This window comes from Musca domestica, unplaced genomic scaffold (assembly GCF_030504385.1).
Source record: "Musca domestica strain aabys unplaced genomic scaffold, Musca_domestica.polishedcontigs.V.1.1 8, whole genome shotgun sequence".
NCBI lineage: Eukaryota > Metazoa > Arthropoda > Insecta > Diptera > Muscidae > Musca > Musca domestica.
The window spans coordinates 11,546,108-11,560,505 of NW_026712409.1; the positions used below are offsets into that span (position 1 = coordinate 11,546,108).

At 36.7% G+C, this 14,398-nt stretch overlaps 1 protein-coding gene across 1 annotated transcript; it reads left to right on the forward strand.

The window, feature by feature from the left end:
- The first annotated feature begins 211 nt into the window (after positions 1-211).
- LOC101890812 (uncharacterized) lies at positions 212-5,612 on the forward strand. The gene is made up of 5 exons (XM_020034708.2): positions 212-675; positions 737-850; positions 948-1,243; positions 5,254-5,364; positions 5,432-5,612. Exons 1-5 carry the CDS (start codon positions 571-573, stop codon positions 5,601-5,603), a joined length of 798 nt encoding a protein of 265 aa, XP_019890267.1. The 5' UTR covers positions 212-570; the 3' UTR covers positions 5,604-5,612.
- The last annotated feature ends 8,786 nt before the right edge of the window (positions 5,613-14,398 follow it).

The window sequence follows — 14,398 nt, forward strand, 5'->3', positions numbered from 1 at the left end:
AGGCTGGGGGTATAAATCTGTCGGCAAAACCGACTGATACTGTTTGACTTGTTTTTGTAGGTATTTAAGTTTCAAAATAGAGAACAAATCAATTTTTTATGGACTTTCTAAGGAACGAATTTTCCCCACGGTTAAAAAAGTTGTATTCCTATATTTCCTTAGACTAGTAGTAGAATAGTAGGTCATTGTTATTGAAATACTAACAAAAAAAAAAAAAAAAAAAAACGAAAAGAATTTTTATTATATTTGTTTTTGGGCCATTGTGAATTTTCACTACTTTATTGACACGATAAATTTACAGCACTTTCATTCATGCTGTGTGATGTGAGCGGTGATAAACGAAAGCAAAGCATAGCGGTTTTAAAAATGTTCTAATTAAACCAATAAACATGGCTTTTGATTGAATTTAAAGTCTTAACACATTTCTAAAGACAAAAAAACTAAACGCCAGACTAAACGTTTAGTTTAGCTCGGATACCGTAACAAATAAGACGCAACGCAACGGCACGGGCCACATTCAAACGGAGGAAAATCAGATCAAGTTTTGTTTTTTGGAAAGTTTAAAAAATTATGGAAAACTTTCAGCATAAGTTGCTATTAACTCTTATCGTTGGTATTAGCTCCATTAGGTGGGTACAGAGTGTGTCCTTCTTTCCCTCCAACAGTGCTTATGGCGTAAGTTTGTATTGGAAATCTCCATTGGAATTTTTTAAAACTTAATTTTTTTTCGCAATAGATCTTCGCTGCCCTCGCCGTTCCCTTGGATCTGCCACATCGCAATGTTTTCATTTCGTATAACTTTGAGGCAAATTACAATCTACCCGAGACCTGGGGTATACCACCATATGCGGTAAGTTTTCCCACTTGTGAAAATTTTTCTTCGGTTGACATAAGACGGTGTTAATTTTTGCAATAACAACAACCAACAAATGACTCTTTCCTAATAGACCGGTATTGAAGATGAGGATTTATTTGAAGAAGAGGCCAGATTGCATAGCGGCAAAACGTGCCACAATAATTGTACCATGAATTCTGTTGAAGCAACAGATGGCCAAGGTGAGGAATTGGAAGAAGAGGAGGAAAATAACACAACTAGTGCAGAAGATGAAAATATGGCCACAGATCAAGTTACGAACTCAACAGAAACACAACGTCGTCGTCGCCGTCGTCGCAGAAGACGTTCAATGCCTTCTCTGTTGACACGAACACATTTCTATCGGATACTCATCGACAAATTTGAGAGGTAAGTTTCACATTGGGGTGTTGTGATTGTGTAGGGTGTCAAAGAAGCATAGGTTTCACAAAATTGCAAAAGAGAGAGAGAAAGTGAAACTATATGAAATTCGCCAATATTGTCCATTTCGTATCGGACCTAAAATAATATGATATAAATATTGTGACGTGTCAGGCCTGGACTATATTGGTAACTTCCTTCTCTTCCAAATTTCAGACATATTCGTGGGAAGATATGGCGAAAAATCGTCAAAATGTCGAATATCGGGAGGTACCGTTATATGGGGATTATACCAAAACGTGAACCGATACATCTCATTTTCAATACCAACCGTCCTAGACACAATACAAATTATTCTGCTAAATTTTGGCGCCCTACGTCAAATAATGTGGCCTGTATCGTGATTTCAACAGACGGACATCGATAAATCGACATAGAATTTTATGCTGATTATGAATATATATGCATTATGAGGTCTGCGACGAATATTTAGGGATGTTGCAAACGGAATGACAAAGTTAATATACCCTCTTTTCCATGGTGGAGGGTATAAAAATTGTATGCGAAATTTTAAAGTCCGATAAATTTCATATTGATCTCAGGTTTTTGGTTGAAGGGTTACATATTTATATATAAAAAGTTGTAAAGAAACGCTGACTTGTTTCACAAGCTATGACATATAAAAGAATTGAAAATTGTGACCCATTGTGGGTGAGGGACTAGAGGTGGTTCGCTCATATATATCATCTTCACAGCAGATATTGTGTTAGCAAAAGTGTTTGTATGTGTGGAATTTGAAGAGAGTGGGATACTTATTTCGCTTTCTTTGAGCGTTTTGGTTTGCAAAATCTTGAACCCCATGTGGGGGAGGTACCAGAAGAAATGGTCCGATCTCTACCATTTTTATAACCTCCACCAATTTTGTCATTCCGTTTGTAACTCCTCGAAATACTCATGTCAGACCCAACAAAGTATATATATTCTTGATCAGCGTAAAATTCTAAGACGATTTAGCCATGTCCGTCTGTCTGTCTGTCTGTCTGTTGTAATCACGCTATCTTTCAAACAAATTGAGATAGAAGGCTAACATTTTGCACACATGTATATTTTGCCAGTAGGCAGGTTAAGTTCGTAAATGGGCCATGTAGGTCCAAGTTATCATATAGCCCACATATAACGGTACCTCCAGATATTCGGTATTGTGATGAATTTAGCGACATTATTCACCGGAATTGTTTCAAATTTGTCATTTGAACTTCGTAATGGATACTACAGCCTAAGACAGAAAATAATCTGTGTAGGTCCACGTCTTCGTATAGCCCCTATATAACGGTACACCCCGATATTCGGTATTTTGATGATTTTAGCGACATTATTTAACGGAATCGTTCCAAATTTGACATTTGAAGTTCGTGATAGATACTGCAGCATAAAACAGAAAATGGGCCATGTAGGGCCACGTCTTCGTATAGCCCCCATATACCATACCCCCCGATATTCGGTATTTTGATGATTTTAGCGACATTATTTACCGGAATCGTTCAAAAGTTGGCATTTGAAGTTCGTAATAGATGCTGCAGCATAAAACAGAAAATGGGCCATGTAGGTCCACGTCTTCGTATAGCCCCCATATACCGTACCCCCCGATATTCGGTATTTCGATGATTTTAGCGACACTATTTACCGGGATTGTTTCAAATTTCTCATGTGAAGTTCGTAATGGATACTTCAGACCATACCAGAAAATTGTCTGTGTAGGTCCACGTCTTCGTATAGCGGTACCCCCTATATTCGGTGTTTTGATGATTTTAGCTACATTATAAACAGATTTTTCTCCAAGTTTCGAATTTAAATATTGTAATAACTTATGACAAAAGTTGCCTATGCAGGACCACGTCGTATAGGCATTCGGTATTTTTATAATTTTAATAGAATTTTTAACGGATTTTATTTTTTTTTTTGGAAATTGTTAAATTTGTACCAAATTGGGTTGTTGGACATATTGAGATGTACCAAGTTTTGAATGGAATCGGATGTTAATTTTGCGATTTATGAGCTTCATGGTTATTCAAAATTTTGACCCTTTGGGGGGGGGGGGGGGTGTGGTTTAGGTGCCAGAAGGAGTGGACCGATATATTGTTAGTAGAAATAATGGGATGAGTGAAATATGAAGAGACCCAGATACTTATTTCGGATTTTATAATCGTTTTTGTTATTCAAAACTTTTACCCTTCGTGGAGGAGGTACCAGAGGGAGTGGACCGATCCTTACCATCTTTACACCACACCTTAGGTTATTAAAAATATTGGAATGTGTGAAATTTGAAGACAATCGAACTTTTAAATCACATTTTATAAGAGTTGTAATTATTCAAAATTTTGACACTTTGTGGGGGTGGACCGATATTGTCCATTTTCGCACCTGACCTAGCACTACCGCAAATATTAGGATTTGCAAAGTTAGAACAAAATCCGATTATCATGTCTTTTTCCAGGCAGTAAACTATTTTTTTTTTATACCTTTTGTGGAGGTACCAGAAGGGGTGGACTGATATTGCCCATCTCCAAACTCGATCTAAGTTTGATAATAAAATTACGTTATACCAAGTTTGAACCTATTCGGATACCCCCTTCGAGCGTTATCGTGAGCACCAGCCAGCCAGACAGACGGACATAGCTAGAACGACTCCAAATGTCCTGAAACGGATTTGGTCCAAAGGGACCTAGACCCTAGGTTATTTCAGTTATTTCGATGAGCAACGTTTTTGCCATATCAAATGATATATACCCTCTCTAGACATATGGCTAAGGGTATAATAATATGTTGCATTGTGTTAGTCATTAATGTTCTCTGGAATGCCTCAACCGAATTTGTTTCTTTAAACTTCATGTGAAAGTTGACATCAATACCAAGGTTTATGTAAGCGATCTCAGGTTTATGAGTTACAGCGATTTCAGTTGCTTTCATTCGTTCATTTTAGGTATTGAAAATGAACTACATCAGATCACCTTTAGGTGTGGCTTCCATACCTCATTTTTTTTTTTTTGGCATTTTGAAGGTTTCGGTCCAATACGACCGGGAGGTTTAATTCCTCACACATTTTTTTCAATGTTGTCCCGTTTTTTGTATATCCTCCAGAAGGCCCCTCCGGCAACGAAATCAGTTGTAAATCTCTACTTTGGGTTCTCAGTAAATAATTAGGTATTAATTTGGTAATAACCATTTTAGCCATAAGTTGTCTTATAGGGAAGGACATAAAGCTCGACCCAGCGATTTAACTTGCTATTTTTATACCCTCCACCATAGTATGTAGGGTATATTAAGTTTGTCATTCCATTTGTAACACCTCGAAATATACATTTTAGACCCCACAAAGAATTAAATAAAATTATATGTCGATTTAGCGATGTCCTTCCGTCTGTCCGTTTGTGGAAATCACTTTAGCTTCCGAACGAAATGAAGTAGATTGATAAAATTTTACTCAAATGTATATTATGTCTGCAGGACTTTTGATATGGTAAATGGACCACGTTTTGGTATAGCGCCATATAAGGCTACTTCCCGATATTCGGTATTTTGATGATTTTAGCGTCATTATTCGCCGGAATTGTTCAAATTTGGTATTTGACGTTCGTAATGGATACTACAGACTATGACAACAAATTGTCTATGCATGTCCACGTCTTCGTATAGCCCCCATATAATGGAACCTCTCTATATTCGGTATTTTGATCATCTTAGCTACATTATTCACCGAATGTTTTTTCGAGTTCGGCATTTGAATATTGTAATGGCTTATGACAAAAGTTGCCTATGTAGATGCACGTCGTCGTATAGACCCTAATATAACGGCTACATTCGGCATTTTTAAGATTTTAACGGATTTTATTTTTTTGAAAATTGCCACATTCGTTCCAAATGGTGGAGGATATTTAAAGTTCGGCCCGGCCGAACTACAGCTTTTTTACTAATTTTACTTTCAAAAATGTAATTCTTTCCCCTCTAAATTCTTATTGCAGAAGCGGTTTCGAAGGCGAACCATGTCTGCTGCGTTTGATTTGTGAAACAAATTCCTCCGAATTGGGTTACATAAATGGTGTTTTGGGTAGTATAATTCACATTATGTTTTCGTAAGTATAAAATAAAGAAATATCCGCCTCCTTTAATATTCTAATTGCCTTGGTATTTCTTTTAAAGGCCCACGACATCGAGAAATGAAAATCTACCCCTGCAATATTATCAAGCCGAGGTGGATGGCATTCATGACCAGTGCCATCATTATGAAGAGATTTGCACGGAAAGTATCTTGGATTTGATCTCAACACCTGTACATGAAATAATTGACAATTTAATGAAGAATACAATATGATAAAGTTAGTATTTTTGTTGTTTCATTCTGGGTTCGAGAATTGCAATTTTTAAGTAAAAACATTTCATTTTCCTTATTTCACTTTTTCTTAACGTCAAACACAAATGCTCAGATTTACGTCAAATCTAAAATTAAACTACAAAAAAAAAAAACAATGTCACATCCGATGTCCATTCTTGTCTCTTCAAATAGCTGGCCTACAAATGCGGGTAGCATCCGCTCAACATTGTCCAGGCGTCCCTTTAATGTATGTAAAAGAGCACCAGCAGTTTAATGACGATAACAATTATGCAAATGACATTAACGGGGAGATTGTGGAATTTGACAAGTAGCCCACTGACTACTTCGGAATAACTGAGTGATTAAATTTCACTTTCAATTAGTTTGAGGTTGAACTTGGGAAAATTATAAGAGATGGAAGTTATTTATGAAAGGAATTTTGAAAAAAAGTATTAGGAATTTGTACGCATTTAAGATTTGTTCTATAATGAAATAGCTTCATCTAGTCATAGTAGCGCTTCAGAAGGTCTTCTAGTCATAGACGAGCATAAGAAAGACTTCAACCCATAGAAATGGTCTTCTATCCATAGAAGAGCTTCAGAAGGTTTTCTAGTCACAGAAGAGCTTCAGAAGATCTTCTAGTCACAGAAGAGCTTCAGAAGGTCTTCTTGTCATAGAAGAGGTTCAGAAGGTCTTGTAGTCATAGAAAAGCTTCATAAGGTTCTCTAGTCAACCCATACAAATGGTCTTCTATCTATAGAAGAGCTTTAGAAGGTCTTCTAACCATAGAAGATCTTTTAAAGGTCTTCTGTTCACAAAAGAGCTTCAGTAGGTCTCCTAGTCATAGAAGAGCTTCAGAAGGATTTCTAGTCATAGAATAGCTTTAGTAGGTCTTTTAGTTATAGAAGAGCTTCAGAAGGTCTTCTAGTTATAAGATCTTTCTAGTCATAGAAGTTCCTCAGAAGGTCTTCTAGCCATAGAAGAGCTTCAGAAGGTCTTCTAGTCATAGGAGAGCTTTAGAAAGTCTTCTAGTCATAGAAGAGCTTCAGAAGGTCTTCTAGTCATAGGAGAGCTTCAGAAAGTCTTCTAGTCATAGAAGAGCTTCAGAAGGTCTCCTAGTCATAGTAGGTCTTCTAGTCATAGAAGAGCTTCAGAAGGTCTCCTAGTCATAGAAGGTCTTCTAGTCATAGAAGAACTTCAGAAGGTCTTCTAGTCATAGGAGAGCTTCAGAAATTCTTCTAGTCATAGAAGAACTTCAGAAGGTCTTCTAGTCATAGGAGAGCTTCAGAAAGTCTTCTAGTCATAGAAGAGCTTCAGAAGGTCTTCTCTTCATAGAAGATCCTCAGAAGGTCATCTGGTCATAAAAGATCCTCAGAAGATCTTCTAGTCATAGAAAAGCTTCAGAAGGTCTTCTAGTCATAGGAGAGCTTCAGAAAGTCTTCTAGTCATTGAAGAGCTTCAGAAGGTCTTCAAGTCATTGGAGAGCTTCAGAAGGTCTTCTGTTCATAGAATATCGTCTAGTCATAGAAGAGCTTCAGAAGGTCTTCTAGTCATAGAAAAACTTCAGAAGGTCTTCTAGTCATAGTAGAACTTCAGAAGGTCTTCTAGTCATAGAAGAACTTCAGAAGATCTTTTCTTCATAGAAAAGCTTTAGATAGTCTTCTCTTCAGAGAAATCTTTAGAAAGTCTTTTAGTCATATAAGAGATTCATAAGGTCTTCTGGTCATGGGAGAGCTTCAGAAGGTTTTTCTTCCGATTATTAGAGGGACCATTTCTCTATGAACAATAGTTTCTGAAGGAACTGTATTCTTAAAAGAGCTTTTGCAGGACTTCGATGTCTTGAGGAGTTTTTGAAGTTCTTCTATTCCGAAATGAGCTTTTTAAGGTCTTATAGTTCTAGAAGAGGAAAGAGTTCGGAGATTATTTTCTTTTTAGAAGAGTTTCAGAAGAACCTCTCTTCGTGGAAGAGCTTTAGAAGATCTGCTGTTAAATTTGAAGGTGATTTATTTCTTGAAAGAGTTTTATTTAAAAATTACTTTAATCTTAAAGCCCCCGTCTATATATCTGTGTGTTTGTGTATTCGAATATATATTGCGTAGAATACAAAAAAAGCTGCGTAAAATGGTCTCGGCTAAATTCAATTACGTCAGGAAAACGCCTCAGTGGAAAACACAACACAAATAAAACCATTTAAATTGTATTTTAAATGTAATTTATTCTGCATTTGTAAACCCCTCTTTCCACAACAAAAGGGTAAAGCTTTTAAGCAATGCATGGGATGGGTGGTGATGGTGGAGGTTTCATTGTATCCCTCTATTCCTTCCTTGAAACACATTTAAATTTGACACTTATTGCCTAGTTTAAGGAAAAGAAAGAAAATTCACAGACTAACACATACGAGGGTGTGTGCGTAGGTTTTAGGGGAGTCCTTGAGGACAACTTATGAGAAAACAAATGTATGTGCAAATTAGAGAATAACAAATTGAGAGACTTGTTCGTGGTTTTCCAGACAATTTAAAGTTTGTTCTTTGAGAAGATATTTTGGGTTTTTATAGTTAATTTAAATAAGGATCCAACTATTATTTGTTTCATATGTTTCGTTTTGTATTATTTCAAGGTCACAGTTAAAATAAATGACCTGCAATAAAATATCTACCATTTATTTAGATAGACATCCTATCACCATCGGAAAGTTTGAAACATCAAAGTTCGAATAAGAAATGACACTTCGATTAAGAAAGGATTCTAAAAGGAACTCAGACATTGGCAAACAATTGATGTCCATCATCGTCACCACGGCCACCACCACCGTCGTTGAGAGATACCAGAGAATAAACCTTAAAGAAGACTTTGACAAGAAAATGATTGAAATGTAAAGGCCAAAGTCATTGACTTGCTGGTGGGTGCATTTAATGAGCGTTGGAGGGAGGTCTATTCAATATTATTAATATAAGACAGATTTCCAAAAAAAGAAAAAAATAAAAGACAATAAAGAAAAGAGAAAAGAAAACCATGCTAATAAAAATAGAACTTAAAACAAGTAAAAAAGCAGTAAGTTCGGTCGGTCCGAACTTTGAATACCCTCCAACATTTGGAACGAATTTGGAAATTTTGCAAAAAAATAAAATCCGTTAAAAATCTGTTAAAATATTAAAAATATCGAATAAAGCCGTTATATTGGGGTCTATACGAAGACGTGAACCTCCATAGGCAAATTTTGTCATAAGCCATTACAATATTCAAATACGAAAATTAAAAAAAAAAAAATCCGATGAATAATGTACAGGGTTGCCCATATTCGACGGACCCATGACTCTTTTGGCCCATTCCAATCGACGAGGCTTGTCCGCAGGCAACATTCTTTGCATCAATTGAATTTTGTACGGGAACAAATGCAAATGTATGTTCTTGGGGACCTCTCAACACTGGCTCGTACGGCAGCTATATTCTCGGCCGATAGCCTTGGTCGACTTTTATATGGCCTCTTCGGATTAGAAAGAGCCTTACCAGTCGAAAATTTTTCGTATAAACGCTTAATGGTGTTCTTAGAAGGCGCACTTCTCACATTTTTTTATGTTTTAAAAGCACGTTGAGTTTTCACAATTGACTTCTTGTAAATTTCAACTATTTCAGAGCGCTCGCGTGGCGTGTATTGGTTAATGGTAAAAATCTCTTGGACTGACGCTTCAAACGCGGTATGTCATTAAGCGATGTGACATCTCTGTCAAAAGTTATGGCGTTGCCAGATGGGTCCGTCGAATATGGGCAACCCTGTACCTAAAATCATCAAAATATCGAATATAGGGAGGTACCGTTATGTCAGGGATATATGAAGACCAGGACCTGCATAGACAATTTTCTGTCACAGGCTGTAGTACCTATTTGGAACTTCAAATACGAGTTTTCAAACGAATATTGTAGCTAAAATCGTCAAAATACCGAATATAGGTAGGTACTGATATGTGGGACTTATACGAATACCTGGACCTGCATAGACAATTTTCTGTCATAGACTGTAGTATCCATTACGAACTCTAAATACGAAATTTGAACTCCGGTGAATAATGTCGCTAAAATCAGCAAAATACCGAATATAGGGAGGGAATATAGGGAAGACCTGGACCTGCATAGACAATTTTCTGTCACAGGATGTAGTACCTATTAGGAACTTCAAACACGAAATTTCAAACAATTTCAGCGAAAATTGCACCCAAAGTGGTCAAAATTTCGAATATAGGTAGGTACTGATATATGGGGCCTATACGAAGAAAAGGACCTGGATTCGCAATTTTTTGTCATAAGCTGTAGTACCCATTGCAAATTCTAAATACGAACATTGAAATATTTCATAGGCTGTAGAATCCTTTACGAACTTCAAATGTCAAGTTTGAAACAATTCCGGTGAATAGTGTCGCTAAAATCGTCAAAACACCCAATATATTGAGGTACCGATATATGGGGCCTATACGAAGACGTGGGCCTGCATACGCAATTTTCTGTCGTTGGCTATAGTACCCATTACGAACTTCAAATACGAAATTTGAAACAATTCCGGTGATTAATGTCTCTAAAATCATCAAAACACCGAATATCGGGGGTATCGTTGCATGGGGCTATACAATATCGAGGACCTATACAGACAATTTCTCTTCCCGGAGGTAATGCACTCAGAAGGAACTTCTTTTGTAGATTTTCAGACACATTCATTGAAAAAAATGCCTGTATGTGTGAAGTTTATAGAGAGTTGAACGTTCTGTTTTTCAAAATATTGAACTCTATGTGGGGGACGTACCAGAAGAAATGGTCCGATCTCTTGAGATGCACCAAGTCTGAATGGAATCGGATGTTAATTGCGTGTTTTATGTGCTTCATGGATATTCAATAATTTTTCCCACTGTGGCGGAGGTACCAGAAGGAGTGGGCCGATAAATATTAGTAGAAATAATTGGATTTGTTAAATATGAAGAGAATAGGATGCTTATTTCGGATTTTTTAATACTTTTGGTTATTCGAAATTCTGGTCCTTTGTAAGGGAGGTACCAGAAGAAATGAACCGATCTGAATGGGATCGGGTGTTAATTTCGTGTTTTATGAGTTTCATGAATATTTAAAATTTTGACCCTTTGTGGGGGAGGTACCAGAGGGAGAGGACCGATATTTTCCATTTTCACACCAGTCCTTGTGTTAAATAAGATATTGTGTATTGGCTACACTCATCAAAATACATAATATTCGTGGGGTACCGTTATATGGGGGCTATACGATATCGTGTGCTGATATAGCCCATCTTCCAACTTGACCTGCCTGCACATAAGAGACAGATCTGTACAAAATTTAAGCTTCCTATCTTAATTCGTAGGATAGGCTGAGGTAAAAAACTGCAACAAAGTCAAACGCCATAATTTTAACATTTTTTTTTTTTAATTTTATTGAATGAAAGCAAAAAATGTCGGAAATAGTATCAAATTTTAGAATAAGTTTAGATTTGTTCGAATTGGTCACCATTGGCAAGAATTATGCCCTTCAAACGGCCAATGAAACCGTCACACGCTGTCCGAATGTTGCTTTGCGTTATTTTGGCCCATTTCCGGCTAAGCGCTTACTTAAGGCGATCGACACTTTGTATATTTTTTTGTGCCAACCTTGCTTTCCAAAATAATCCAGACACAATAGTCCAACGGGTTGGTATCCAGAGATTTTGGTGGCCATTGTGCACTGGAAATAAAGCCAGGAACCTCATTTTGTATCTATTCTTGGGTGGCGCATGGGCTGAGTTCGATGGTCCTCAGTCATGTTGGAATGTCCAAGGTCTGCGGCCAAAATGTTTGCGAGCCCAAGGCTTTAATACACCCTCCAGAATATTTTCGCGATAATATTCGGCATTTATTCTGATGCCAGAGTCGATTAATACGAGCGGAGAGCGATCATCGGCTGTTATGGCGGCCCATACCATCACCATGGCCTGCTCTTCAGTTCCGGTGGCCAACCGAAGGTGCACATTTTCAGCTGACCTCTTTGGCAAGTAAACACGACAATTTGGTTTGTTTACAAACTGCTGGAAAACGAATGTTTTCTCATCGGAGAAAACCAAATTCGGCAGTTCACCACTTTCGGTCAAGCGCAATGACTCTTTAGCTCTTTTGAGTCTATTTTCTTTCTGTTGCGGTATAAGTTCTTGCACTTTTTGGAATTTCAATGGCTTTACTCCGAACTCATTTTTCAAAATTTGTCGAATGGAATATTGCGATATGTTCAGCTCACGAGCCATTTTTCTGCCACTGTGACGCCAATCGTTTCGATCAAGTCGCTTCTTTACTTTTCGAACCATCTCTGCTGATGTTGCTGTTTTCTTCCGTCCACTTCCTTGACGTCGGTCTACGCTACCAGTATCGCGGCAACGAGCGAGACACTAACGATTTATTCACATTTAAATGCTGGAGGGCTGTAACGATAGCCACTTGTGGTTTTCCAGCCAAATATAAAGAAATCACACTATCCCGCTTGAATTCCATCACGAATAATTTTTTTTCTGGAAAATTCTCTCGAAAATGCTTTTGTACGCTTGTACACAATATAATGAGCTGTCACTGGAATAATTTTAACAGCTGTCGGAGGAGAGGCTTAGAAATTATAACAAAATTGGTGTTTTCTTCTCACCTACAATTATTATTTCGATGAGTTACAAACGGAATGACGAACTTAATATACCCTCCATACCATGTATGGTGGAGGGTATAAAAATGATAATAATAAAACTAATGAAGTAGAAAACAAAAAACCAAAGGACTTGTAACATAAAAAAGTATTCCCAAGGATAAAAAAGAAAACAACAACGAAAGATCCTGAACGAAAAAACAGCATCCTTGAATATTGATTGCCACGTTGTCATCAGCTACTGACAAGAAAAAACTCCGCTTACAACGTTGGGACAACGGAAATTGTTAAATCATTTAGTACCGTTATATCATTAATTTTCTCATTATCACGAGATGGAAGGAGCCAAAGGACACTCATTGTCCATAAAACGAAGATGATGAGGAAGCAGAACAACCTATAGAACAAGCATTATTACAACTCACATATTAATTAGCATATTTTTTTTAATTAACCATACGACAGGACTTTGGGGTCCTTAGCAAACAATAAGAGCATATTCTTTCTTGGCAAAGAGATATTGCAAAATATTTGGGAAACTATTTATTTAATTTTAAAATTTCTTATTTGATTTGGAAATAAAGATGTAAATTATCAAAACTCTTTTCCTCGTCTTCGCTTCATTTTCCCTTTTTTTGTGTCAAACACAGAATTTGATTTGCATATTTTAAGCCCCTTAGAAAAATTAAAAAAAAAAAACAATCGTTGACATGGGAAACCTTAAGTGACAAAACAGGAAAGACATTTTGATAGAGGTCACAACATTTGAGCATTTAGAGAACAGCATATCTTTCTAGGATTTGATTGTCCTTTATGTTTTTTTGTTTTCATTCTTTGTGGTAAATGTAGGGTTTGTCACATCAAAAAAAAAAAAAAAAAAATGGAACGAAGTATTTAAATGTTTAGAATACATTTATGTTTAGAATACTCTTTTGCATATATGAATTTTTCCAGGAACATCAAGGCTATAGGCGTGGATTTCTTAAAGAATATTTTTCCAAGACCACTCAAGGCTATGGTCGTAGACCATCACATCCATAGGCGTGGATTTTTTAAAGAATATTTTTCCAGGACCATCAAGGCTATAGGCGTGGATTTTTAAAAGAATATTTTTCCACGACCATCACATCCATAGGCGTGGATTTTTTAAAGAATATTTTTCCACGACCTTTGTGATGGGCGTGGATTTTTTAAAGAATATTTTTCCACGACCTTTGTGATGGGCGTGGATTTTTTAAAGAATATTTTTCCACAACCATCACAAAAATAGACGTGGATTTTTTTAAAAAATATTTTTCCAGGACCATCACATCCATAGGAGTGGATTTTTTAAAGAATATTTTTCCAGGACCATCACATCCATAGGCGTGGATTTTTAAAGAATATTTTTCCACGACCATCACATCCATAGGCGTGGATTTTTTAAAGAATATTTTTCCAGAACCATCACATCCATAGGCGTGGATTTTTAAAGAATATTTTTCCACGACCATCACATCCATAGGCGTGGATTTGTTTCGCGGATTTTTTAAAGAATATTTTTCCACGACCATCACATCCATAGGCGTGGATTTGTTTCGGGGATTTTTTAAAGAATATTTTTCCAGCACCACCACAACTGTAGGCGGGGATTTTTTAAAGAATATTTTTCCAGCACCACCACAACTGTAGGCGGGGATTTTTTAAAGAATATTTTTCCAGGACCAACATATCCATAGGCGTGGATTTTTTAAAGAATATTTTTCCAAGACCACTCAAGGCTATGGTCGTGGATTTTTTAAAGAATATTTTTCGAGGACCATCACATCCATAGGCGTGGATTTTTTAAAGAATATTTTCCACGACCATCACATCCATAGGCGTGGATTTTTTAAAGAATATTTTTCGAGGACCATCACATCCATAGGCGTGGATTTTTTAAAGAATATTTTCCACGACCATCACATCCATAGGCGTGGATTTTTTAAAGAATATTTTTCCAGGACCATTATATCCATAGGCGTGGATTTTTTAAAGAATATTTTTCCAGGACCATTACATCCATAGGCGTGGATTTTTTAAAGAATATTTTTCCAGGACCATTACATCCATAGGCGTGGATTTTTTAAAGAATATTTTTCCAGGACCATTACATCCATAGG